General features: G+C 54.9%; 1 protein-coding gene across 2 annotated transcripts in view; it reads right to left on the reverse strand.

The window, feature by feature from the left end:
* TRMT44 (tRNA methyltransferase 44 homolog) overlaps positions 1-23,378 on the reverse strand; it is a 30,390-nt gene extending 7,012 nt beyond the window's left edge. The window contains exons 1-10 of one of the 2 annotated variants that reach the window (XM_049630226.1): positions 22,754-23,378; positions 21,833-21,947; positions 14,493-14,712; positions 12,940-13,008; positions 12,030-12,137; positions 10,028-10,099; positions 5,934-6,040; positions 4,676-4,859; positions 2,373-2,781; positions 14-130 (exon numbers count right to left, since the gene is read on the reverse strand). In XM_049630226.1, the coding sequence (XP_049486183.1) occupies positions 14-130; positions 2,373-2,781; positions 4,676-4,859; positions 5,934-6,040; positions 10,028-10,099; positions 12,030-12,137; positions 12,940-13,008; positions 14,493-14,712; positions 21,833-21,947; positions 22,754-23,342 (1,990 nt within the window). In that variant the 5' untranslated portion in view covers positions 23,343-23,378. The remainder of the gene's footprint in view (positions 1-13; positions 131-2,372; positions 2,782-4,675; positions 4,860-5,933; positions 6,041-10,027; positions 10,100-12,029; positions 12,138-12,939; positions 13,009-14,492; positions 14,713-21,832; positions 21,948-22,753) is intronic. The other variant, XM_049630228.1, reaches the window with a different exon arrangement.
* Between the last annotated feature and the right edge of the window lie 3,217 nt (positions 23,379-26,595).

A 26,595-nucleotide genomic window follows, 5' to 3' on the forward strand; every position in this document is an offset into this window, starting at 1 on the left:
TCAATCCCTTTACCTTCAAACACCTGATGGTTGTTTTTGAGCAGCGTCTGCAGGCCTCCACATTCCCGCTTCAGCCTCCGCAGGGTCTCCCCGTCCAGCTCGCTGGCTACGTCCGCCAAGGAGAGGCTTCCTGTGGAAAAGCGGGTTTCCCCGACACCAACAGAAAGGCCGTCAGGAGCCGTGAAACCGGCTCGCCGCTGGCCCTGCGCGCGGCTCTGGTTCCGTCCGCTCCAGCCCCTGGCGCACGTCGGCGGGAGGGACCGCGGGCTTTCGTTTAACCCGGGCACAGCCATCGCCACCGGAGATGCGGGGGCCGCCCACCCGCCAGGCCCGACACCCCGGGGCTTACCTACTCCCACCAACGACTCTGCAGGAGCCTCCCCCACAGAAAAGCAGCGCTCCGGCTCGGCCCGGCCCAGCCCCGGGCGCCCAGGGGAGGCGGCCGCCCTGTGATTCCACCTACCAAAGCCCAGCCGACCTTCAAGATGCCCCTCTCAGCCGCCTCAAACCCACTCAAGAGCCAGCAGGGATCGGCCGGGACAGCCCTCCTGCCCCTCCTGTGCCCCGGCCCTGCACACGCTCCCGGACCCTGATGCTCACGCGCGCTGCTCCGCGCTGCCTCCCGGTTGCTCATCCTCAGACGTGCACGCGCCTTGACCCAACCGTGAGGGCAGGGACCGCCCCCTCCTGCCCTGTGGCCCCTCAGCCATGCCCTGCAGAGGGCAGACCCCAGACTGAGATCACTCAGGTCCAGGGGTCTGACCCACCCGTACATCACACAGGCGCAGGCTGGAGAGGTCGCTAAATTCCAGCACCGAAAGGCGAGGGGGCCACCTCGGGCTGAGAGGCCAAGGGCACACGTCCAACCTCAGCGGAGCGTGGTTCTCCCACAGGGCAGACGGGACAGGCACAGGGGCGGAGGGACCACCTCAGGCCAGCCCCAGACCACGGAGACCCAAGGGGCGGCGGGGGGGGGGGGGGGGGGGGGGGGGGGGGGGGGTTGCACACCAGCCCTGCCGGTGTTTCCGACAGGCGGGCAGGCCCGTGAGCCGAGGCCCGACGACCAGAGCCGCCTGCCGTCCAGCCCGGAGCCCGGGACAGAGCCGGGGTGCTCACGGCAAGGGTCCGTCCCCGGCACAGGCCAGCGCCGCCTGAGCTCAATCAAGCCCAGAGGACCCAGCAGAGGACAGGACTATCCTGGGGTGCGAAGGCCAGGGTTAGGGTTAGGGTTAGGGTTAGGGGAAATTTGCCCGAGGGTCTCTGTGGCCCCTGCCCCCCTGCTGTGGCTCCCTGCCCTTCGAGGCCTGGCCAGAAGCACCCGCCCCCCCGCCCAGCTTGCCCCCGCCTCAGCAGGGCGCACCGGGAAGTGAGGTGCCAACCCACACAACGGCCCACGGCCCCTCAGGGCTTGTGCAGGTTCACGGACGGTCAGCAGCTGGAGTGGGGAGTGGGGTGGGGTGGGGTGGGGTGGGGTGGGGGGTTCTGGCCAGGACGGCCACCTCATCCCTCGAGAGGCTCTTCTGATCAGACGCCACCAGGGTGGGGCGACCCACAGAGCAGAGGAGGCGCTCCGGGGCGCTGCCGCGTGGCAAGGTCACAACGGCCAGGGAGGCCGGGACGGTGAAGACACCAGGCAGGACGTCACGGGCGAGGGAGCCCGGGCTCGCCGCCTCCTCCCTGGCCCCCCACCCACGGGGCCAGCCAGGCAGCAGCCCCCCTGGCGGGCTGAGGGAGGGCTCCTCCAGTTCCTCCAATGACCCCAAAACCTCACAGGCAAGTCTCAGGCGCCGCCGGACCCAGCCAGCTCCACAGCGCCCTCTGGTGCCGACCGCCAGCGTCCCGGTCACAACTTCACAAAAATCCTCAAAACCCACGCTTTGCTCCTTCTCTTGAACGCCACTCGAGAACAATCAGATGTCATTTTCTCCCTTTTATCGTGTCTGATTTTTTCCATTTGGGGGATTTCAAAGAGAACTACGGTAACAAACCACAACATCTCCAAAACGGTACCTTATATTCAAGAGGACAGCACGCTTTTCTGGCATTCGGAAACCTGCTTCTGGTTTAAATAAGTTCCATAGAGGGAAAATGAGTGGCTCTACACCCAGAAGCCTGGACACTTCCGTAAAGGTTAATCATGGGTCCAAACACTACCACTCTGCTCTCAGCTCCTTCCTCTGAGGGAGCGGAGTCCCTTATGTTAAAAGGAACTATAAAAAAAATTCTAAACAAGTGTGTAGGTGGCCTATTATCGATATCTCTTCAAAATATACGTAATCACAAACAACCACAGGATTCCAAGTTGGTCCCAAAGGAGGGCCGCGCCACTGCCCGAAACCCGGCAGGCACGCGGCAGGGTCCCGGGGGCCTACCTCCTCGGTTCCAGGCCTTCAAGCTCCCGCCCGGAGCACTTGCTGCGCACGGCCGCTCTGCGTCCAACAGCAGGTGTCCCACTTGCAAAACCACCTGGTCAACAAAGTCTCGAGGGAGGGCAGCGCAGTTCCTCACGCGCTCGGCTTTTTCTCTAGGGCGAAATCCAGACAGCCAGAGTCCGGCGGCCCGGGCCTCCGCCCCCTCCTCGGCGGCCCCGGCGTCCAGGGCCTGGCGCCCGTGGGGGCGACCCGCACGTGCCACAGCGGCCCGGGGAGGAGGACGGGGAGGCTCCCGGCCAGGCGGGCTCACGGGGCAGCCCCGCCTGCTATTAATGTACCGGGTTCTCTGCTCCTCCATGGGGGCTTCTCCGGTGGGGGGGTATGTTCTGCGTTTCCCAATGAGACAAACCTGCATGTGAAAAAAGCAGAGTGTTTTACCAGGATCCCGCGGCAAGTCACGTTTTCCATTCGCGTCTCTCGTTCTGCGGTACAGATTACGTTCAAATTTTAGACGCTTATCGTGAAAGAAATGCCTACTTTAAAAGCCAAAACCAATACCAGCGTCCCAAATAAACCAAGAGCCAAAGCCCACAAAGAGTCTCGCGGCTCGGACACTCAGAGACCTACGAGGCGCGTACGAGTGCACGCGCACCGAGCTCACAGCCGTGCCTGTTCTGAACACATCGCTCGTGGGAGCCTTCATCCGGCGCCCCCTCCCTCGGGTGCAGACACGGACGGCACCCAGAGCTCTCAAAACGGGACGTCCCTCTATCGACCTTGCCAGAGGGGAGGCAGCACTTGGCACGGCACGGACGTCCGTGCCGTGCACTGTCCTTCCTGCGTGTCCACACAGGATGATGACGGCTGCCGCGCACTGGAGCCCCCGGGCAAGGACGCTGCCCTGAGCACGGCATCTCTGGACTTCCTCCTGGCCACGAACTACACGGCCAGCTTAGGGGCAACGAAAGACAGCGAATCTAATTACACGAGAGCCGCCCCTGACCGCTCTCCGGCTCTGCCACCTGCCAGAGGTGTGATCCGGGGCTCGTTCCCTGACGTGCCGGGCAGGACCAGTCCTCACCAAAGAGCTGCCACCTGTGGACATCTGCCCTTGTGTTTGCCCCCAGAGCCACAGGGTGACGAGAAAGCTGAGGCTCAGAGAGATTAAGGACTGGTGCGTGGTCTCCAGCAACGAGTACTGGAAAGACCAGTGCAAACACCTACCCGCGTGACCCGAATTCGAGCAGTTGGCAGAATCGATCCCAGCCTCGGCAGGGCGGTTTGCCAAGGCAGAGGGCATTTAGGAGAAGGACATCGCGGCTCTGAAGCAGGGTCCCCAAGAACGCTCTCACGGTGACGTGAGCAGTGGCAGCATCGGCAGCAATGACGTACCTGTGGCCATCGTGGGCCCCTCTCGGCCACCACGGAGCCCTTCGACAAAGGCACCATTCTATCTAGTCTGTGAGATGAGCCCAGGAGGGGCCCCCCTCCCCCCCGGACAGACGAGGGCACGGATGCAGTGTGCAATGTGCCCCGGAGTTCACGCCCAGGCGGTGCCAGGGCCGAGGGTTCACCTAAACCTGTCCTGGATCCCTTGTGCCACATCGAGCGATCAAACTCACGATTTGGCTATGACGGGTTTGTGCTTTGCTGACGGTAAGAAGCCTGACCGCCACAGAGTCTGGTAAGAGGAAGCTACCGACACAAACACGCGCTGACGGTGGCACCTCCCTCGACTTCTCCAGGGGGCTGGCCCGCTGGCAGGGTCACAGGGGGCACGTGTGCTTCGGTCACAGACTGTGGCAGGGGCGGCGCCTGCCTGGGCAAATCGCATCGCAGGTACGTCGGAATTACTGAAGCGCGGAACGAGACACTGAACCGCTCTGAACCTGGAACCAAACTTCAGGTTCGGCCCGTGACTGGGAAACCCGAGGACCCCGGAGGTGGTGAGCAGCCTCGGACAAACTAGCTTAGGACGTTCCACACGAGTCCAGCTGACGCCCACTCTGGGAAGGTCCCCTAGGGCCACTCAGGTTTCTGGGAAGGAAATGAGGGTTCGGTGAGGGCTCCCTGCAGCGCTGCTACGGGCCTGGGGAAGGCAGTGCCAGAAGGCCTTCAAAGCGGGGGTCGCGGGGACGGAGCGAGCCCTCTGACCCCCACCAGCGTCCGAGATGCCGGAATCGGCACAGGCTTTCAAACATCACGGGGTCCCCTGTGGCTCTGCGACACGGCCCCGGACCCTCCCCCCAGAGGCCAACGCCGCACCGAGGCCACCGAGGACGCCCCAGGCGGTCAGGACGCACCCTTTTGGTGGAGGGAATGCGCAGGCAGTCCTCCTGGACGTGGAACCCGCAGGCCAGCCCCACCTCGGTCACGAAATCGAGGTACTGTCGGTACTGAGTCTTTCTGCTCTGCCTCCGGGCGTATTTCCCCACGAAGTCAAAGAAGCAGCAGGGAAGGACAAAGAAACGGCAGCTGTAATGAGACCTTCAAAAACAATCCCCAAAACAAAAACACTCAGCGCAGAGCCACGTGGCCGTCGTGCACCAGGGTGAAACAGAAGCATCCGCTGCCCCCTGGCTGTTCCGGAGCAGAGCCCGAACCCGAGCTGTCCCTCGCTCTGCTCCCAGAGACGACGTGGCGTGGTCTATCCCTCCTACGAACCAGGAGCCTTACTGCCTGTACAAAGCACGTTCCACTGCGGTTGTTCTCACTGACTTGAAAAGTAAAACTCCCCAAAGGGTTTTGGGATGTCGGCTGGGAGCGAGATCTCAGAGGTGGGCACGAGAAAGATTATGTTAAGACTTGCTCCGTGAGCTGCGTGGCTCCTCGAGAGCTGAAACAGTTCACGAGACGCCTGGATCAGGAGCCACGGCAACAAAATACCCGGGCCGCCACCGTAAGCTGCGTGTTCCCAAGGTCCCCGCTGACCCAGGGGCACGGCCACGGGCGCAGCCCCCCTCTGTGAACATCAGTACTGTTGTGAGGCGTCTCTGTGTTGGCAGATTTTCCCTCTGGAGACACTCACTCCCGTTATCAGAAAATAACTTCCAAAACATGACCTGTCTCCCTGGACAGAAATACTGCAGAAATGGTCAGCTTTCGTCAGCACTATTCAGATGTACTTTGATGTTTTCTAGCCACATCTCAAACAGTGAAATAAAGCAGTTAGATGGGGCGCCCGGGTGGCTCAGTCGGTTGTCCAATTTCGGCTCGGGTCATGATCTCACAGTTCCTGGGTTCGAGCCCCACGTGGGGCTCTGTGCTGCCAGCTCAGAGCCTGGAGCCGGCCTTGGATTCTGTGTCTCCCCCTCTCCCTCTGACCCTCCCTGGCTCACGCGCTCTCTGTCTCTCTCTCAAAAATAAAGGTTTACAAAATTTTTTTAAGAAGCAGTCAGAATCTAACCCTAAACCAGCATGTTCGGCACGTTCTCATCCCCACAGTCCGAACGAGCTCCGTCTCCAGTGCTCCACAGCCCCAAGTGGCTACTTCCGGACAGCGAGGTTTAGGCAACAAAATCCCTCCCGCCGCCCGCCCTGCTGTGCGGGACACTTACTCACCTGGCCGCGATCACAGGTATCCACGGTGTCAGTTCATCGGAATGGTTACCAATTACCCAGTCAACGTCAGGGAAAAGGGTCTCATCACTGGGTGTGATTGCACCTTCCTAAAAGAAAAACGCAAGATAAGACCACCGTTTAGTAGAGCAGCACGGAGCTACTGAGGCAAAGGCCCCGAGGAACCGCAGCTTGCTTGGGGTGACCTCAGCCCCTCGGGGCCCCGTGGGTACAGGCGTTCCCCTGAGCACCGGGCCCGCGTCTGCCCAGGGGGCATGCAATACAGCAACTTACAGTATCATCACTAGAGAAACTAAAAATGCTGATTGCTAATCTTTTGGATCCTTAACAACGTGCTTCTCAGGGCACCTGGGTGGCTCAGTCGGTTAGGCGTCCGACTCTTGATCTCAGCCCAGGTCATGATCTCAAGGTTCATGATACACAGCCTCGAGCCGGGCTCTGTGCTGACAGCGCAGGGCCTGCTGGGGATTCTCTCTGTCCTTCTGCCCCTCCTCTGTTCTCTTTCAAAATAAATAAGCAAACTTAAAAAAAAAACTGCTTCTCTACGCGAACATACACTGGAGCTACAGGAGAGGGGACACAGGAACTGTCTCCACGTGGGCAGAATACGGGGGCAAGAGAGTGGAAGCAAGCTGGCCTGAAGTTGATTTGCTGAGAACCACAACGCGTCCCACAACCTCCAGACCCGTGAAAAGTGAGGGTGAGGCCAGAAGAACTGCTAGAGTTTACGTAGAAACAACAAATAGGCTGCTATCATGTGATTATCTTTTATAAACACCCAGAGGCCAAGTAAAATCCCACTGAGGAGGCGTGTTAACCGTTCTGATAACCTCTCTAATTAGGCTGAAAACAGCTTCATTTTGTGACTTAGGAACTTGACATAAACACCCTGTTCTTTCTGCTAAGCAGCAGACCATCATCCATGATTCAAGTCAGGGCCCAACGGCAGGTCTGTCCTGTCGGTAAGAGCTGAAGACAAAAAAGATACACTCGACCACTCAAAATCCTCGTTGTTTTAAAACTGAAGAACGACCCCCCGAGGGAAGGAGGCACACCCGCTACCCCCCGGCCAGAACAAAGCGGGAAGACGTCAGGACAACACTCCCGGCCAAGGCCGTTCCTTACGACAACAGAACCACGCGCCTTTTGCAGACGTGACGTATACAAAAGTAGAATTTGAACTCTACAATCTTTCTGGTTCTTAAATTAAGCATCCGTGCTTCTATTTACACACATATTAAAATTCGTGTATTTCTGTTTAAACGGCCTGCGTTAACAAACACGTGGTTTACAGTTCACGACTGCCATCATCACGGTTACAGCCACCGGCCAGCGGCACGTCAGACGACGAGGCCTGTTTCATCAACATCTTGAACACAGCAAATTGTAGCAGTTCCCCTTCCTACACAGCATCGTAACACAATTAAGACGTTTTGTGATCCGTGCAACATGTTATTTAAAACAGGTGTTTTGGGGGCGCCTGGGTGGCTCAGTCGGTTGAGCGTCCAACTTCGGCCCAGGTCATGATCTCACAGTCCATGGGTTTGAGCCCCGCGTCGGGCTCTGTGCTGACAGCTCGGAGCCTGGAGCCTGCTTCCGATTCCGTGTCTCCCTCTCTCTTTCTGCCCCTCCTCCGCTCATGCCCTGTCTCTCTCTCTCTCTCAAAAATAAATGAACATTAAAAAAACTTTTTTAAACTAATGTTTTTTTCTTAACAGCCTCTTGCTTACAATCAAATAGGGTTTTTGGAAGAAGCTGTAAACTCATGCTCAGCCATTGTACGGACTGTCCCTGTTCGTGGCAATGACTCACACACCAGGACGTATATACAAACACTCGTACTCGCCAACAAAAGCATGCTCATTTCTGGCTGTTCCCCTGCAGCAGGTGTAACAGAAACGTGGTCAGCATCCACCCTCACGCTGCACATGAGAACAGGCAGGACTCAACACCACGACTGAAGGTCCAGGTGTAATAAGATCCACATGAGATTAGAACCCAGAACCTTCTGAGCAGGCCTGGAATGAGTGGGCTGGGGCAGTTTCCCCCTCCACAGAAAAGTCGGGGTGCTGGGGAACCTCAAATAAAGAACTAGAACCTTCTCCCCGTTCTCCAAGGGGCACCTCATGCCAGCCAGCTCTGTCCCAGGGTCACGACTAAACAGAGGGCCTGTTCAACTGCTGTTTGAGCTTCTTACCCAAAGAAATTACTCTGTGTTTTCACAGAACACAGGGACACAGGGAATTCTGAAAGCAACCACGTAACTCGTGTGGCTCTGCTCATCAGCCTCGCACTAAACCCAGAGCCTGACTGACCAGGTGACACATGGTCTGTGTGCACCTGTCTGCACGTCTGCAGAGTCCCCCCAAGTCCGTCGCCCGGCTCCTCAACTTTCTTCAAACCTGAGGTTTCTCTCAACGTTTTAACCTATTTTGATGTATGAACGTCTAAGCAAGTGCAAATTCTTACATTACAAAGCAAAACACAAACATACAAGGAAAACATGAGCGAAGCCTGCAATGAACCTCCCTCCAGAGGCGAATCCTTTTTATTTTTTGCAGTATTTTTTTCAGTATTATTCTCAACTTTAAAAGTGAGGCGGAGAGAAAAATACAGAAATGCTGTCAGTTTTATTTCCTATTTGCAGATGGAACGACAGAGCTGAGCCCTGCCTCACAAGGGCAGCGGGGCCGCGGGAGGGCTGAGAGAGTACCTGCCGAGGCCGTGAGCTCTGGGGCGCCAGGCTCTTCTCCCGGAAATCAACACATGAAGAGTCCTGTCGGTGCTCTGCCCTCTGGGGAGGAGAACCCGTGTCCCGTCCCGCCCTGCATTTAAGTCCAGGACGAAGGCCTTGAGGCAACCGGGGCAGCTGAGCAGAGCTGGGCAGCGGGGAGGAGCGAAGGGCGTGGACCCCACCGCCGAGCACCCCGCCGGCCGGCCAGCTCGGAGGCCTCAACCAGACGCCGACACCATCTGCACCTGACCCCGCACCTGACGTGGGAGTGCTGAGGGGGCCGGTCACTTTCCCCCTTGGGACACATTCTGATTGGTAGCAGGGCGAGGGAGCTACTCCAGAGCAAGGCGGGAGTGACCTGGGTTCACCCTGGCCCCACAGGCATGGGCTCAGAGCAGATGTGCCGCCCCTGTCCGCGGCCCCCCAGCCGGCTGCATTTGACCTTCTCTCCCCGGACTTCTCACCACCAGCCCTCCTGCAGGGCGGCCCTCCTGGGGCCACCACGCACACAGCAGGACCTGCCCCGCAGTGGCGCCCTCGCCCTCCCCGCCCTGCTCAGGTCTTCAACCCTGCTCCACACGTCACAGCTGGCGCCCCGTACCCACGCTGTACATGGGGGCGCCTCCCACCCCCGTGAAGGCAGCATGTGCATCAACACCTGAGAGTGCCTGGCAGGAAGACGGCACCCAAATATTTGGTAAATATGCAAATCTCTAGTTTTTTCTGTCTTCCTGAATGCGTATCTTACGGCATGTGAAATTCTTCCTGAAATGAAAGTGTTTGAAAGAAAACCTTTCTGAAAACCATCATGACAGTATCATTAAAAACGTTTTAGGGGCGCCTGGGTGGCTCAGTCGGTTGGGCATCCGACTTCGGCTCAGGCCATGATCTCACGGTCTGTGAGTTCAAGCCCCACATCGGGCTCTGTGCCGACAGCTCAGAGCCTGGAGCCTGTTTCGGATTCTGTGTCTCCCTCCCTCTCTGACCTTCCCCTGTTCATGCTCTGTCTCTGTCTCAAAAATAAATAAGTGTTTAGAAAAAAAAAAAAGTTTTAAAGTTCAGCCTATGACAGATTTGTCTTAAGTGGATTAAGGTTTATTACCTAAGATTTCTGCACAAAGATTTACATAACATAACTTGTCATCCAAAAACACGGTCGAGAACAGGAGGTGGGACAAACAGATATGCGTGTGCCCTGCCCTGCGGGCGGCGGGGACAACAGGGGATGGACACCCGGTCCCGTGTGAGGACTGGGTAACACGCACCAGGCCCCTGGACACTCGGCAAAACAAGGGTCACCGGGGGACAACCTGCTGGGCTCACAAGTGAACAAAGCCAGTACCTCTAAGCAAGTCTGCGGTCCATACACATCCCAGATCTTTCTTCTTCGGACATCGATCCCTCTGCCTGGGTGCTGAAATAAGTTCAGAAATCCAAGGTTAACGGCAGCGCATTATTACCAATTGGCGAGAACAAATCAGACTCTGCAGGTCCTGCCACCGGCGTGAAGCACAAGAGACCCTTAACCTCCACGGTTAAGGCGCCCGCGGTTTCTCGGCAATTCAACAGACACCCGTGCCCCTCCAAGGCACAGGTTAAGAACCCGTGCCCCGCTAAGGGTCACCGGGAGTCTTCACGAAGGGGAAATGCAGTCAAGGAGCAGGCACACGTCCAGGGCCAGGGCCCCAGAGTCAAGTGCAGACCCCAGCACGTCTGCCCCTCCAGCTTGCCGGCAGGCAAGGCTCGTCCTCCTCAGCTGCTCCTTACCAGGCACGCCGTGCCCGCGCCCGCCAGCTCTCCAGGGCCACCGTGCTTATTTCCAAGTCAGGCGGAGAAGGGGATGCACAAGGAACCCCGTCCTCCTCACCCACCAGCCTGCAGTCACCACCTGATGTGCCGACATCCCACAGACAACTTGGGCACAGCTGTTAGAATTACGAACTCAGTTTTCTATTTTTGTTATTAATTTTTGTTTATTTTGAGAGAGAGAGCACGTACAAAAGGGGGAGAGGCAGAGACAGAGGGAGAGAAAGAGGGAGGGGAGGGGAGGGAGAATCCCAAGCAGGCTCCGAGATGTCAGCACAGAGCCCAACATGGGGCTCGAACCCACGAACCGTGAGATCACGACCCGAGACAATATTAAGAGTCAAATTAAGGGGCGCCTGGGTGGCGCAGTCGGTTAAGCGTCCGACTTCAGCCAGGTCACGATCTCGCGGTCCGTGAGTTCGAGCCCCGCGTCGGGCTCTGGGCTGATGGCTCGGAGCCTGGAGCCTGTTTCCGATTCTGTGTCTCCCTCTCTCTCTGCCCCTCCCCCGTTCATGCTCTGTCTCTCTCTGTCCCAAAAATAAATAAAAAACGTTGAAAAAAAAAATTAAAAAAAAAAAGAGTCAAATTAAGAGTCGGACGCTTAACCGACATAGCCACCCAGGTGCCACAACCTTGTTTTTTTTATAGGGCAATTAAAAGTACATTGTAACAGCCCCGTTTTAAGCTCCTACAGTTGTGGACAGAACGTCTCTGAGACAGGAAACAGTGCTACCCTCAGAAGAAATCAGCTCAATCAGCTCACGGGGCGGGGCGCCTGGGGGGCTCAGTCGGTTGAGCGTCCGACTTGGGCTCAGGTCATGATCTCACAGTTTAGGTTCGAGCCCCGCGTCGGGCTCTGTGCGGACGGCTCAGAGCCTGGAGCCTGCTTCGGATTCTGCGTCACCCTCTCTCTGCCCCTGCCCCACTCACACTTTCTGTCTCTCTCTCAAAAATAAACATTAAAAAAAAAAAACAAATCAGCCGTGGTCCCCGTGACGAAGTGTGAAGCTGCCAAGCTAAGGCGACTCCACAGGAAGGCTGACGCCAGCTGGAAGCACCAGCCTGGGCGGGTCGTGGCTCGCACTTACGCGGAACGGCTCCCGGAGGCGGGGGCTGCTCTAAGCACTTCCTGCCTTTACTTCACGGGCCCAGAAAATGGTGCAAGACTCGGTATGGCAGTGTTCCATCACAGCGTAAAAACTGTCCTCCGAGCTGGACTCAAGCTTCTGGAGGGCAGAGTCCACCTTGCCTTCCACTCCCTTCCACTGCCTTGACTCCCTTCCACTCCCTTCCAGTGTCCCGAAGAGGCACCTGACAGCAGAAACCGCCGTGCTGTGGGCTCTGTCGTTCTACAGGCGCGCCCGCGAGCCCTGTTCTACGTGGCGCGAGGGCCGCCGGCTCTCCTCAGTCACGAGTCTGACAGCCAGGCGGACTCTGGATGCGGCTCGTACCGGCAGAGAAAGAGCTCAAGGGCCCTTGTGCTGGACCGGAAGACACTTTAGAAAAGGAGCCAAAATGGCCAGAGAAGTCCACTTTACCCCCTCAGCGCTCAGGATGTGAACCAGGAGACCATTTCCGCAGCCTAGGTCAACAAAGGACTGCTTGGCTGTCAGGCCCAGCTCAGCTCTTTCTTCTTCCCACAGAATCTAAAAAAAAAAAAAAAAAAAAGAATCAGTTCCTGATTCACTTCTTCCAAGAATAATTCAGACACAAACCCTACATGGGATTACAAATCACGCTTCCAAAACAGGGAGAGAGGCCTCGTCTGTGGCCCTGGGCTTCTGTGCGCGTGTCGGACAGGTGAGCGGAGGGAGCGGAAGGGGTGTCGGCCCCTGCTCTTGCCTGATGCTGTGGGGGCATCGAAGCTTTCTTCTTCCATCAAGAGTCCACAGGAAAGTGGTCATCTCTGGGCAAGAGCTTTACAGATTATTGTTTGTTGGTGTCCTCATGCTTTCTCTATGTTCTTCAAGACTATCTACTTTGATAATCAAAGCAAGATATGCCGTTTCTAAACGGGCGATGAGAATCACAGAGGAAAGGAACCTGGAAATTATCTAGTCTAAAATCAAGACCATCAAGTCAGAGGGCACATTTTGGAGCCGGTGAGCTAGCTAAGGGAAGATTCAGGACTGGAAGGCAAGTGCCTATCACATGGGCCCCGCCAGCAGGGCCACCCAGCGTGTCCACGGCGACGGTGAATCAAGCAGGCACCTGCTAAGCTGGAGTCCCCACAGCTCGGCTTCCCACGACTCAGACTCGTTCCACGCTCACGCAAAATCCGACCGCTGCACCTATTACCAACCTGGCAAGCAGAACCAGACACACCCCAAGGTAGGGAATTCGACACATGCTGTTCCCTTCGGTACGTGCTGTTCCCCGCTGACAGCTTCTGCCAGTGGCAACCTTGCCCCGCCCCACAGGAGCTTAGATGACGACAGCGGTCCTTACCAGCAGGTAGGCAGCAATAGCCACATCTTCATACACAAACTTTTCAGGATCAGTAACTTCAGGCCACACCTGAGAAATCGGTAAGAGCATACGTAAATTGTTCTCCCAGCACCTAGCCATCTTGCTATACTTAAGTATCCCCATAAGGCACAAGTCAAACTCATCAGGCTGTAAAACTTAAAAAAATAAGCTCATTGCAAAGCAGACACTTAGGATCACTCTGCTGCAGTAAGAGATCCGCATCAAGACACATAAAACTTGTACCCTGGATGCATCACAGGACCCGTCAAGGGCCATGCCGTCCAAGGCAGGATTTTCCAACAAGGACAACACACGTAAGACATTCAGATGAGACCACAGGACATCAGGGGAAAGCTCTCGGCCATGCCTTCCCTGACGTTTATGTAGATGAGGAAAATGAGCAAGGCGCCGGGCGAGGAGAGCGAAAGGGTCAGGAGGTCAGAGCTCTAGCCCTCTAGTCTGTTGGTGACTGGCTGTCAGCTGGTCCCCATCTCCCTATCTGTAAAGCAGGGACAAAGCCTGAGGGGAAAACCTCAGCCGCCACACACGACAACGGTCAGGTGCTCTCACAGCTGTGCAACACCAGCTGCACAAGCGTGACACCCCATCGTCGAAACTAGCAACGTGCAGAGGACATCTGGCAGAAGAGGAAACACCAACGACAAGGTTACACATTCTGTCCTGTTCTGGATTCTGTTTCTAGGCATGGGGGATTAGGCAGGGCAGTCTGTGTGACTCAGGACAATTTCAAAGGCTGGAATAACAGAAGGTCCTTTCTTGAAAGAACCGAACAGTTAGTAAGATAATGAAGGCCTCACAGACCAGCATCTGGAAGAGGAGGGTCACCAGCTTAGGTCGGCCAGGTGCCCTAATGAAGGGTCACTGCCTCCAGCCTGTGACCTTTGGGGCACCCTGTTACACGACCACAGGTAACTGAGAAAAAACCACACGTGGAAAGGACAGGTCGTGGTTCCTTCCAGGAACAGGGCCGGACCCTGGCAAGGGCACAAGAGAAGTTCAGCCCCCTTAGTGACGCTTTATTTCTTCCTCTGGGTGTGAACACGGACGTCTGCTGCTACCTTCTTTTTATGTCTTCAATATGCAGTGATAGACGTGATCTGAAATGTATCTCCTTTCGGAAAATATACGCTTTCGTGCTTTAAGTTTTTATGTATTCTCCTTAAACATCCTTAAGTACGTCCTAAGGAAATGTGGCAATTTAGTAACTAATCTTGAAGTAGTTTCAATTAAATATTCCCTTTTATTCGCTTGGAAAAAAATTCGCAAAGCGCAAAAGAAAAGATCCCTCTCCGTAACACATCTGTCAATATTTTTGCGGTTCGCATCCATGCAAATGTCGAAGTACAGCCCACCCGCAGTGGGGGCCCGTAAGTGGGGATGTTCCGCCGTGATGTCTGCGTCGGGATAAACTGGAAGGTCTACGGGAGAAACGAGTTGACCCGCCTGACCTGTTGTCTGGTCACTGCCACCCATCGGAACAAGGGAGTCACAAACGTTTTCCCCAGAGTTACCTTGACCATGTCTTTATGCTTCTCCTTAAGCGCCTGGTAAGTCTTGCTGTATTCGATGATGGAAATGAGGGACAGGGTGCTTTTAAACCCACTTTTCTTGCTCCCCACAGACCACCTGGCCAGCCTGGCCAGCAGCTCTTCCCCCAGCCAGGCGGGTTTGGGGTAAACAGTTCCGTCTGAATGCCATCTTTCTGGACAGAAAATTAAAATAGATATGAACCTTTAAAAATAAGAGAAACACGAATAAGCAGGGCTGGTTTCAAGTCCTATTTGTACGTTAACCGTTTACCCCAAGAGTAGAGGGCATGTTAACACAACGATTGGACCTGAAACCCAAAAATCTGGAACGAGTTGCAGAACTTTCACCCAATGGAGAAAAACGCACGTTTTAAAAGCAGGAAGACTTCTCCTGCCACGGAGGTTAAAGATGCCTTTGCCCATCCCACGAATCCCATCACAAGGATCGACGACCAATAACAAAGCCCCTCTTACCGTCTGCCTCACACACTGACTAGCCAGCTTCCCAACGTCCAAGGATTCTCCTCCCATTCTCATCTTCCACATTTTCACAAGGGCAACTCAAATGCGAGCACACCGGTCGCTAAAACTCACTGGCCGAAGAGCTGAGTGCTCATTCGCAAAGCTAAGCACAGGCACAGCCCCGGGCAGCTCACAGGTTCACCGTCTCCGCGTGTCTCGGGGCCCAGGCCAGCCCGCAGCTCCGGGTGCGGGGACCCACGGCACACAGGCCGCACAGCAGGCCCTCACCGTCTGCGGGAACACACGAGCAGAAGCTCACAATACCCCTCTGAGGGCCCAACGCTGGCGGCACAATAAAGGGGAGGGCAGCACGGAGCTGATCAGGCAGAGAGAGAAGGGGCCCCTGAGGGTAAGCAGAAGCACAGGCAGCCGGATGAGAGGGGCAGGGCTGGGGAGGGCGCGAGGGGACAAGGGCAAGCGGCCAGCTGCCCCAGAGGGAGCAGGGACCTGCGGGCTTTTTGCCAGCGTGTGTGTCGGAGGGACACAAGTCATTCCTAAGTAACAGGCCCCGATTCTCCACGACAGATGCACCCCCGCGAGGTCACGATGCGGCGAGAGCCTGGGCAGGACTCGGGCTGCACCCCTTTTCCACTCCCTTCACCTTGGAAGCTCTCCCGCTGGGGCCCGCACACCTTGTCAGGCCCTTCCCTGCTCTTCCCTGGGCCTCGTGCTCTTTCCCTGGGTGTCCCCAGAGTCCCCACGGCCACTCCCTCATCCGCTCAGGCCTCACGTGCGACGTCCCCTCCTCGGAGGCATTCCCCACGCACCCTGCCTGGACCGGATACAACACCGTTCCCATGTCCCCTCGTTAGGGAAGGCAGAGACCCACTTCACCTGTTTTATGGTACTTCACGGCACTCAGCACTACCTGGTGGCAGAGCGTGTAGATGTGTCGCCCCGCGAGACCCGCTCACCGCTCTACCCAGTGCTGAGCACGCGGCGGGCACGCGCCAACACTGCCGCGACGGAAGGTGCCGGTGGGGAGCACGTGTGGCGGCCCCACCAACTCCCGTTTAACTGATGCTCGGTATCTGGTCCCAGTGCCCAAGGGGATGTGAGGGACGGCTGCCCGGTGGGGCAAGGACAGGAAATGCCAACCCGGAAAGATGGGGAGCGGGCAGCCGAGTCCGAGTCCGAGTCCTCAGGACGTCAGCCCAGAACGTGACCACGACGCATCACCTGCACGGGGCACTGCCAGGGCCGGGCCCCGCTGGGCACCCTCACAACAGACCCGAGCAGGAGCCTTCAGTGCTCACCTAACAGCTCTGCCATCAGCACCCCAGGCGACCGCCACGGGAGACATGACTTTCCCCAAGGCGCCTGCGCTCGCTGAGGCAAGGGCCTGGGGCCAGGTCCCTCAGGCAGTCTCTAGAAAATTCAAAGAGGCTTCACCCGTGGTCCTTGAGGAGGGGGGCCGACGTGGCGGAGAAGTAAGGGGATCCACACTTCTTGTGTCTCTCAAAGAAGTGCTGAAGCCAAAGGACTTTGAACCCCAAGAGTCTGGCAGGAAAAGAGACTGAAACTACCGGGAAGAAAATGGGGAAACTTGAGAAACCCTAAGTGGGTGACTGTGAACTGGGGAGATAAAACGGGCCGTGTAGGCACGGAGGGGAGGGATCCCCTTCTTCCGAGGGACAAAGGGAAGAGACAGAACGGCGGGGGAAGCATAGGGCTGTATCTGGACAAGAGAGAAACCTCGGGCCGGGACTCAGAGGGGTCCCATCTCTAACCGCGGGGCTTTCATCGGACTGGGGCCGGCTCCCTGTTCACGCACCTGGGGAGGAGGGGAGCCGGCCGGGTTCGGGGTCGGTCAGGGGCGCGGTCCGCAGTAGGAGAAAGCGGCCCCCTCCCTGGAGCGCTGTGGGAAAAGACAAAGCCCGCCCGCGTCCGCCGCCCCCGGGGTTCGGTGGGGAGGCTGGTAGCGAGGTCTGCAGTAGAAGGCGGTCCTCCCTGAAGCGCGGGGGCACAGACACGGCCAGCCGGGACCACGTATCAGGCGGCATGGAGAGGCGCTTCCCCAGCACCAGAGCACACGGAGCGGGACTCTGAATCCTAGCCAAGCGCAGGGTCAGGGGAGTTGGCGGAGCGAGAAGGACCGCCCCATCTGCGCCCGTGGCACAGTGAGGACGACTCAAACGGGGTCTACCGGGTCCGCGGAGAAGAGACTGGGGGATCGCCGTCCCCCCCTCACCCCACAACCACCACCACGGCGGGGCCTCAGGGATCAGTCCTGGGGCCCACGGTGAAGGCGGGACCAGCCTACACCAAACCACGCCCCTCCGCACTGGGTGACCGCGTATCTCCCGGAGCTGGACAGACCCTGCGGACGGTTCCCCCAGCCCAGCGATGCAGCGTTGCCTGGATTAACTCTAGGTCACTTCTGGATTTGGAGATATATTCTTGCCCACCCCCCCATTTCTCCTCCTCGTCTCTTCCCTCCCCCAGGCTGGTTACTCTGGTTATTGGTCTGTCTAAACAGACAAATTTAACGCATTCTCTTGACACATGTTCCACGCCTCCTTCTTTACGCTCCTTTCTCTCTCTGGAATAATCAAGCCGTATAGTTTCTCTGTCTGGGTAACCGTATCTTCCTTTCTTTTTCCCCGCCTCCTTCCTTATTTTCCTCTCTCTCTCTGTCTCTGGACTAAGCCTTTTAGTCTCTCTGCCTGGTCAATGTTTATCCCACCCCCCACTCCTGTCACTTCTCTCTGTCTGTTCTCTTCTGTCAGCACCTCCACCCTGTTCTTTACTTGTGGTCGGTGTTTCCGGTTTTCTGCTTTTGGATCGTTTTTAGTTTGTTTTTTGTTTTTGTTTACTTGTTTGTTGTGTGTGCATGTTTTCGTCTCCTGTCTGTCTGTTCTCCTTTCCAGGGCTACTCCAAGGAACGAATCAAAGCACACCTGGTGGAGGGTCCAAACCATCACTACGAGTAGGAAATAAAATAACCAAGGTCACAACAACAGAGAGCAAGTAACAATCTCCGAAGAGACACCTCCTGAAGGGCCAGGCCCCGGACGGCGTGGGACCCTCCTTTCATACAGCAGTGCCGGCACGGGCAGAGCACACAACAAGCTTTTAAAAGGCAAAAGGAACAGAAAAGTAGCCGAAACGATGAAACGGAAGAATTCTCCTCAAGGGAAACTCCAGGAAGAAGTGATAGCTAACGAATTGATCAAAACAGACTTAAGCAATATAACTGAACAAGAATTTAGAATAATAATCATAAAATTAATTGCCGGGCTTGAAAAAAGCATAGAGGACAGCAGAGAATCTATTGCTACAGAGATCAAGGGACTAAAAAATACTCCCGATGGATTAACAAATGCCATAAATGAGGTGCAAAGTAGAATGGAGGCAGCCACAGCGTGGACTGAAGAGACAGAGGGTAGAATAGGGGAATTAGAAGATAAAACTATGGAAAAAGAGGAAGCCGAGAAAAAGATTAAAAAATCCAGGATTACGAGGGGGAGAATTAGAGAACTAAGTGATTCAATCAAATGGAACAACATCCATTATCATAGGAATTCCAGAAGAAGAGAGAGAAAAAGGGGCTGAAGGTGCACTTGAACAAATCATAGCTGAGAACTTCCCTGATCTGGGGAAGGAAACAGGCATTGAAATCCAAGAGGCACAGAGAACTCCCTTCAGAGGTAACTTGAATCGATCTTCCACACAGCATATCATAGTGAAACTGGCAAAATACAAGGATAAGGAGAAAATTCTGAAAGCAGCTAGGGATAAACGCGCTGTAACATATAAAGGGAGACCGATGAGACTAGTGGCAGACCTGTCTACTGAAACTTGGCAGGCCAGAAAGGAATGGCAGGAAATCTTCAATGTGATGAACAGAAAAAAAATATGCAGCCGAGAATCCTTTATCCAGCAAGTCTGTCATTCAGAATAGAAGGAGAGAGAAAGGTCTTCCCAAACAAACAAAAGCTGAAGGAATTCATCGCCACTAAACCAGCCCTACAAGAGATCCTAAGGGGGATTCTGTGAGTGAAATGTTGCAAGGACCACAAAGGACCAGAGACATCACTACAAGCATGAAACCTACAGACATCACAATGACTCTAAACCCGTATCTTTCTATAATAACACAATGACACAATGTAAATGCACTAAATGCTCCAATCAAAAGACATAGGGTATCAAAATGGATTTTTTAAAAAAGACCCATCTATCTGCCGTCTACAAGAGACTCATTTTAGACCTGAGGACACCTTCAGATTGAAAGTGAGGGGGTGGAGAACTATCTATCATGCTACTAGAAGTGAAAAGAAAGGTGGAGAAGCCATACTTATATCAGACAAACTAGACTTTAAAGACTGTAACAAGAGGGGCGCCTGGGTGGCTCAGTCGGTTAAGCGTCCGACTTCGGCTCAGGTCACGGTCTCACCGTTCGTGAGTTCGAGCCCCGCGTCGGGCTCTAGTGCTGACAGCTCAGAGCCTGGAGCCTGCTTCACATTCTGTGTCTCCCTCTCTCTCTCTGCCCCTTCCCTGCTCATGCTGTGTCTCTCTCTGTCTCAAAAATAAATAGACATTAAAAAAAAAAAAATTAAAGACTGTAACAAGAGATGAAGAAGGGCATTCTATAATTACTACAGGGTCTATCCATCAGGAAGAGCTAACAATTATAAATGTCTATGCGCCAGATACTGGAGCCCCCAAATACATAAAACAATTAATCACAAACATAAGCAACCTTATTGATAAGAATGTGGTAACTGTAGGGGACTTTAATTTTTTTTTTTTAACGTTTATTTTTTATTTTTGAGACAGAGAGAGACAGAGCATGAATGGGGGAGGGTCAGAGAGAGAAGGAGACACAGAATCTGAAACAGGCTCCAGGCTCCGAGCTGTCAGCACAGAGCCCGACACGGAGCTCGGACTCACGGACCGCGAGATCATGACCTGAGCCGAAGTCGGCCGCTTAACCGACTGAGCCACCCAGGCGCCCCAATTGTAGGGGACTTTAATACCCCACTTACAACAATGGATAGATCATCTAGACACACGGTCGATAAAGAAACAAGGGCCCTGAATAATATATTGGATCAGATGTATTTAGAACTCTGCATCCCAAAGCAACAGAATATACTTTCTTCTCGAGTGCACATGGAACCTTCTCCAAGATAGATCACATACTGAGTCACAAAACAGCCCTTCGTAAGTATACAAGAATTGAGATCATACCATGCATACTTTCGGACCACAATGCTATGAAGCTTGAAATCAACCACAGGAAAAAGTCTGGAAAACTCCAAAAGCATGGAGGTTAAAGAACACCCTACAAAAGAATGAATGGGTCAACCAGGCAATTAGAGAAGAAGTTAAAAAATATATGGAAACAAATGAAAATGAAAAATTAAAAATAGACCTACCCTATGACCCAGCAATAGCACTGCTAGGAATTTACCCAAGGGATACAGGAGTGCTGATGCACAGGGGAACCTGTACCCCAATGTTTATAGCAGCACTTTCAACAATAGCCAAATTATGGAAAGAGCCTAAATGTCCATCAGCTGACGAATGGATAAAGAAGATGTGGTTTATGTATACAATGGAATACTACTTGGCAACGAGAAAGAATGAAATCGTGCCATTTGCAGCAACGTGGATGGAACTGGAGAGTATTATGCTGAGTGAAATAAGTCAGGCAGAGAAAGATACCATATGTTTTCACTCATATGTGGATCTTGAAAAACTTAAGAGAAGACCATGGAGGAGGGGAAGGGGGGAACAAAAAGTTAGAGAGGGAGGGAGGCAAACCGTAAGAGACTCCTAAATACTGAGAACAAACTGAGGGATGATGGGGGGTGGGGGAGAGGGGAAAGTGGGTGATGGGCATTGAGGAGGCCACCTGTTGGGATGAGCACTGGGTGTTGTATGGAAACCAATTTAATAAATTATATTTAATATAAAAACAAAAAACAAAAACAAAGAGGCTTCACCCAGGTCCTAAGAATTCCCAGCAAGCTTCTCTGCCTGCAACAGGTCCCCAGGAAGCCTAGGCCCCTCCTCAGAGGTTCAAGAATTATTAAATCCATTTCACAGACGGGAAAACTGGGAGCCACAGAGGCGACATACCCAAGGCCACACTGCTAATGGGGAAACCCAGCCCTTTCTGACCTTTCTGACTGCAAAACCAGGCTTCCCACTGTACTCCTCTCCTTTCTACAAAGCCATGTGCAAAGCCCCGTCTGATGAAACAGACACAATCCTCAAGGCTGTTCTGGAAAGTATCTGTACCCTCCAGATGTGGCTCTCAGGAAAACATCAGTGGCAGAGCGGTAAGTGAATTTACCCTCCCTCTGACTCGGTCATTTAAAAAAACACCAAATAGAAGTCAACCAGATTTCACACTTGCTGGACAGGCCCAAATGCCACACGGAACTAGGGGGTCCTACTCAAGTACCACTTGTGTGAGAACCACCACTGGGTACCCACTCCATCCAAACCATGGGGGAGCCTCAGCAGGAAGGAAAAAAGGAAGCTTACACTCACTCAAGTTACCAAGTTGCAAGAAATAAAACGAAAGGATTTGCAATTCTTTGACTTGGACGCTAAAACCGGTTGCTACTAGTTCTCAAGGCTTCACGGAACGCGAAGAACACAGACTCAGGCCGGGCGGTGACCGCCCCACCCCCACACAGGGGCCAACGAGGAACAAAGTCTCCCAGGAAGGTTCTCACACCGGGGCTGCCCCTTCAGTTCTTGCGGGGCCTGAATCTTGCAGCTGCTCAAACACCCGCCTGGAAACAAAGTGCCAGAGGAGGAAGCCACTGCTCAGTTCTTACCATTCTTCTTTGCTCCCACTGAGCCGGATTTGATACACGTTGTTTGTGTCAACCTTTACGTTCCCTTTGTCATCTTCCTCCAAAGGTAAAAATGTTACAGTTCCGTTGAGGACATCTGGGGGAGCGGGACACAGGGATAATCAATGAAACAGTTTGTCAGCATTTTAGCAGAAGCGTCAAGAAAAACAGTAATAAATCAGCAGGCTTCTGCTCTCCCATGGCTCTTCCTCGCTCTATTTACCATAGCGCCCAGGAGGTCAGACATGCTCATATGTCCCATCCACTGCTGCATCCCGAGCCTGCACGGTGCCGGGTGCACAAGGGAGAAAGCAGTCCTAAAGCCGGCAGTCCTGGGGCGCCTGGGGGGGGCTCAGTCGGTTGAGCGTCCGACTTCAGCTCAGGTCATGATCTCACAATCCGTGAGTTCGAGCCCCGCGTCGGGCTCTGTGCTGACAGTTCGGAGCCTGGAGCCTGCTTCGGATTCTGTGTCTCCCTCTCTCTCTCTCTCTCTCTCTCTCCCCATCCCCCTGTTGTGCTCTCTCTCTCAAAAGTAAACTTAAAAAAACAAAAAACCCGGCCCTCCTTGTAGAGGAGCCCTGCCTCTCCTCTGCAGCGAAGCCGATCTGGTAACGCTGAAGTCCACATCTGAAGGCCTCAGGGGCACGGACTCACCCCAATCCTCTGTCTTTCCTTAACTGTCACTTCTCTCACTCTGCGGAGCCCACCACCACCCCCTACTCCCTCCCTCTCCCTTTCAAACGCAGGTCAACTCTGCACAAATGCAGGTGGAGCTCAGTTCAGGCCCGACACCTCTCCCTACTGCAATAATATATGTGTAATTAAAATCTGTAGCTCTCCTTGCCGCTTTAACTGGCGTCCGCCTTGACCTCGGGCACCTCTCGCTACCGGAAACACTCCTACCTTGCACGACAACTTCTCTCCTCGGAGCAGCAAGCGGGCAAAGCGGGCTTGTTTTCGGGATGACGGTTCTGAGAACCACGTCGAGCTCGCTCGGCGCCTCTGGCTGCGATCCCGCACGGGCCCCGGTGAGGAAGGCCAGCAACTCGTGGCTGCCGCCGGCGAGGCTTCGGGAGAAATCGTCCCACAGAGAATCCAGATCCCAGGCGGAGAAATCGCCCTCCCCGGCTCCTGCCTTGTCGGGCTGCCCGGGGCCCTCTACGAGCAGGGGCGCCGCGGCTGCTTCCCCGGGGCCCTCGCCTTGCTGGCGCCGGTGTCGGGACTCCTCGGGCCCGCGACCCGGGCCCCCCTCGGGGGGGCGCGGACCCCGTCCGGCCGCTCCCGGCTCCTCCAGCTCGGGGCCCGCGTTGGGCCTGCGGCCGCGGGGCGACACCCGGGGCAGGGCGGCCCTCCGCCGGGCCTCCAGGCGGACGCCACACAGCCGCTTGTTGGCCACCTGCGGCTTCTCCAGCCACACGGCCACCGCCTCCCAGAAGCCCCCCGGGAGCAGCTCCCCAGGGTCGCGCACCGCCGCCCGGCCCACCTCAGCCATAGTCCAACCGCGCCGAGCTCCCGGCGGCGGCGCGCCGCGATGACGCACCCGGCGGCGCGGCCTGTGACGTCACGGGGCGGGGCGCCGGGAGCGCGCAGGGGCTAGCGCGCGGCCACGCGCTTCTTGCAGGGCTCATGTCCTGGGCCTGCTGGGGACGGCCGGTCCTCCAGTGTCGCCCGCGTGTCCCCGGGAGGACCCGGGCCCGCCCACATCTCCAGCAGAGCCTGCAGAGTCTGTGCCGTTACCAGAAGCCCCCGATAGCCCTCGTCCTCTGTGTGCTTTCGTCCCTCTTGTTGGGACTTTTGCCCTTCGCTGAAGAGTCTCTGTGGGAATCCAGAAGAAGGGAACTCTGACCCAAAGCGGGTGATTTGTCGGAGACACGAGCACGTACCCGTTCCTGTGGAATTCAGTGAGACCTAAAAGGAGGCATGGAACCTCGTGGACACAGCCCTTCACGCCTTCCCTTTTAGTCTTGGACCGTGTGCTTGATTTTCATGCTGTCTCTCCGGTCAATCTTAAAAAACGAATAGCCCCCCATTTTACTAGCAAAACGAGTTTGTTCGGGAAGAGCAGAGAAGTTGCAGGCCCGGCCGTGCAAGCTACGGGGAGCCAGGGCCAAGTCTGGAGACACGAAGGAAAATTCAGTGTATGTTAGGTTTTCAGGAGGGAGTTTTAAACAAAAGTTCAGGGGAGAAGAACACGAGGTTTGAGGTTGGACAGTTTCTCCCGGGCTGCAAGCCATGCTTCCGCGTGGTTGCTGGGGTGGGCTGGGGATCTTCCTTCTTTCTCTTAAAAGTAGGAGATGGAATTCCTATGTGCAAAATGTCCTCTCTCGTTCAAATGATTCTTCTCTGCCGGTGATCCTGGCTGCAGCCAGAGATACCTGGGTGAGTGCTCCCCCTTCAGGGCCACCTCACTCCATTTTAATGAGGCTTTCTTCCTTTCCCGGGGCTGCTGGAACCAAGAACCACAAACTGGGTGGCTTCGAACAACAGAAATTTATCCTCTCGCAGTTTCTGGAGGCTCTAGGAGAGAGCACTTCTTGCCTCGCCCCAGTTTCTGGCAGCTACCAGCAATTCCTGGGCTGCGGGCATGCAACTCCGGTGTCTTCTTCCGTGGTCACACAGCCTGCTCTTTGAGTTTCTCTGTGTCTCCTCTGCAAAGACCCTATTTCCAAATAAGACCACAGGTACAAGGGATGAGGACTTTGACATGGTTTTTCAGGCAGGACATAATACAACCCCTAACTCTTTCCCAACAGGTGTAGTCTGGTTAGAGCACCCGCGATGAATCATTACCGATCTTACCCGTTGCTGATATGTGGTGGGAGGTCTGGGGGAGGGGGGAGCAGACCTGGGTGCGCTAAGCATTGAGAATGCAGAGCTAATTAAGACCCTGCATTTGACAAACCTTCAGGGCGACCATAGAGGCAGACATCCAAGACGACGGCTATGGAACATGAGAAGTGCAACATTCAACACAGGCACGGGGTTCAGAGGTTACAGAAAGAGGGAAGTTTTCTATGATCTAAGGCTCTTCCTGTCTTGAGGGGAGGATTCAAGCAAGGCTCAGCACGGCCTTCTCAGCAAGGCACACTCAGTCCATACACCGGCACCCACTGTAGTCTAGAAGGCAATGGGGAAGCGCAGGGGGGTGGGGGGGGAGGAGGGCTGGCCTCCCTCCTACAGGCGGTGATCGTAGCGATTTTGTTCCAGTGACGCTTCAGGTCACTTTGACACCAGGCACCTCTGACGTGTCCTGCATGTGGGACTCCACCCAGGTGTTGGGGGTGGGGGGATTTTCTCGGTAACAGACCTTCACTACTTTTCTAGGAGCATGGGAGCTTCCTCCTCGGTCCCCAAGGACTCTCTCTTGGGATGCCTTTTAACCCCCTGGAAACACTTCGGGAAAGGACTAATGTCCTCTAACTCTGCGTGGCCTTAGTAGGGACCCAGCAGTTAGATCTCTTCTGCAGGGAACAGGGCAAATGGACCGAGGTACCCCAGGTCCAGGCCTTCATGCCTCTAAATCAGGGCCCAAGGGCCTCTTATTATCTAAACAGCCCTCCTCCGAATAAACCCAGGGTGCTGGAGGAAACACAGGCCATCCCTGACAAAGGGGACGCTACTCTTTCTCACTGTTCCTCCTCCTAATACATGTGGGGGCTTCTCCCTCGTTCATTTCCTGGGTTGATGGCTGTAATTGGAACCACGGTCTTTGGTGAGTCTGCCTCAGGACGGGGACTTTAAGCAGCTGCCGAATCTCCCTTTGTTTTGGGGAAATGCCCCGTCTTCTCCAGCCCAACTTGGATAGCATGGTTCCACTTTGGTGGGGGGGGGGGGGGGGGGGGAAACACGGCTTCTGCTCATCCGTCTGAGCTGATTGAAAACCAGGAATGCTCTTTCTGCTTCCTGACAGCACCTCCCCTCTTCTGTCTCCTCCTGTTTCTGCACCACCTCGGGTGCAGCCTGCATAACTGGTTCTATGCCACCCTTGGACTCCGTGCCTCCGGTAACATTGGCTCCTTCTCCCACCCTGGAGGACCAGAAGCAAAGAGCACCCCCTTGGACTGCCCACTTCGGATTTCCCCACCGGAGTTCCCAGGTTAAAAAAAAAAAAAAAAAAAGACAATGGGGAACAGATTGATTGACTTTTTTTTTTTTTTAACGTTTATTTATTTTTGAGACAGAGAGAGACAGAGCATGAATGGGGGAGGGTCAGAGAGAGAGGGAGACACAGAACCTGAAACAGGCTCCAGGCTCTGAGCAGTCAGCACAGAGCCCGACACGGGGCTCGAACTCACGGACCGTGAGATCGTGACCTGAGCCGCTCAGACCCTTAACCAACTGAGCCACCCAGGCGCCCCTGGATTGATTGACTTTTAAGTGGACCCAGGTTGAACATAATTTGAATTCCATCTAATTTAAGTTTGAAATGGACACGTCGTTAGAGTTATCAGCATTAAATATGAAACTCGTGTTCTACCTAGGTTTGCTAAAGGTCAAATAAGCTCATGTGATCTCTGTTGAAATTAGCAAAAGGATGACTTGATACAATGGTGGCTTTTGTCTCTAAGTTTTCATGGGTAATTGTTAGGGTAGCTTTCAAAGTCTTTGGTAACCTGAAGCTTCAAAGTTTCGTTTGGATGATAAACTGGGCTTGAATCCATTGGACATCTAAGTCTTTCGTAACTAGGATAAAATGCTAGAGCATTGATTACTGAGCGTAAGGTTTATCTGCTTTTGACTCCTTA

Source organism: Panthera uncia, chromosome B1, assembly GCF_023721935.1.
Source record: "Panthera uncia isolate 11264 chromosome B1, Puncia_PCG_1.0, whole genome shotgun sequence".
Classification (NCBI taxonomy): Eukaryota; Metazoa; Chordata; class Mammalia; order Carnivora; family Felidae; genus Panthera; species Panthera uncia.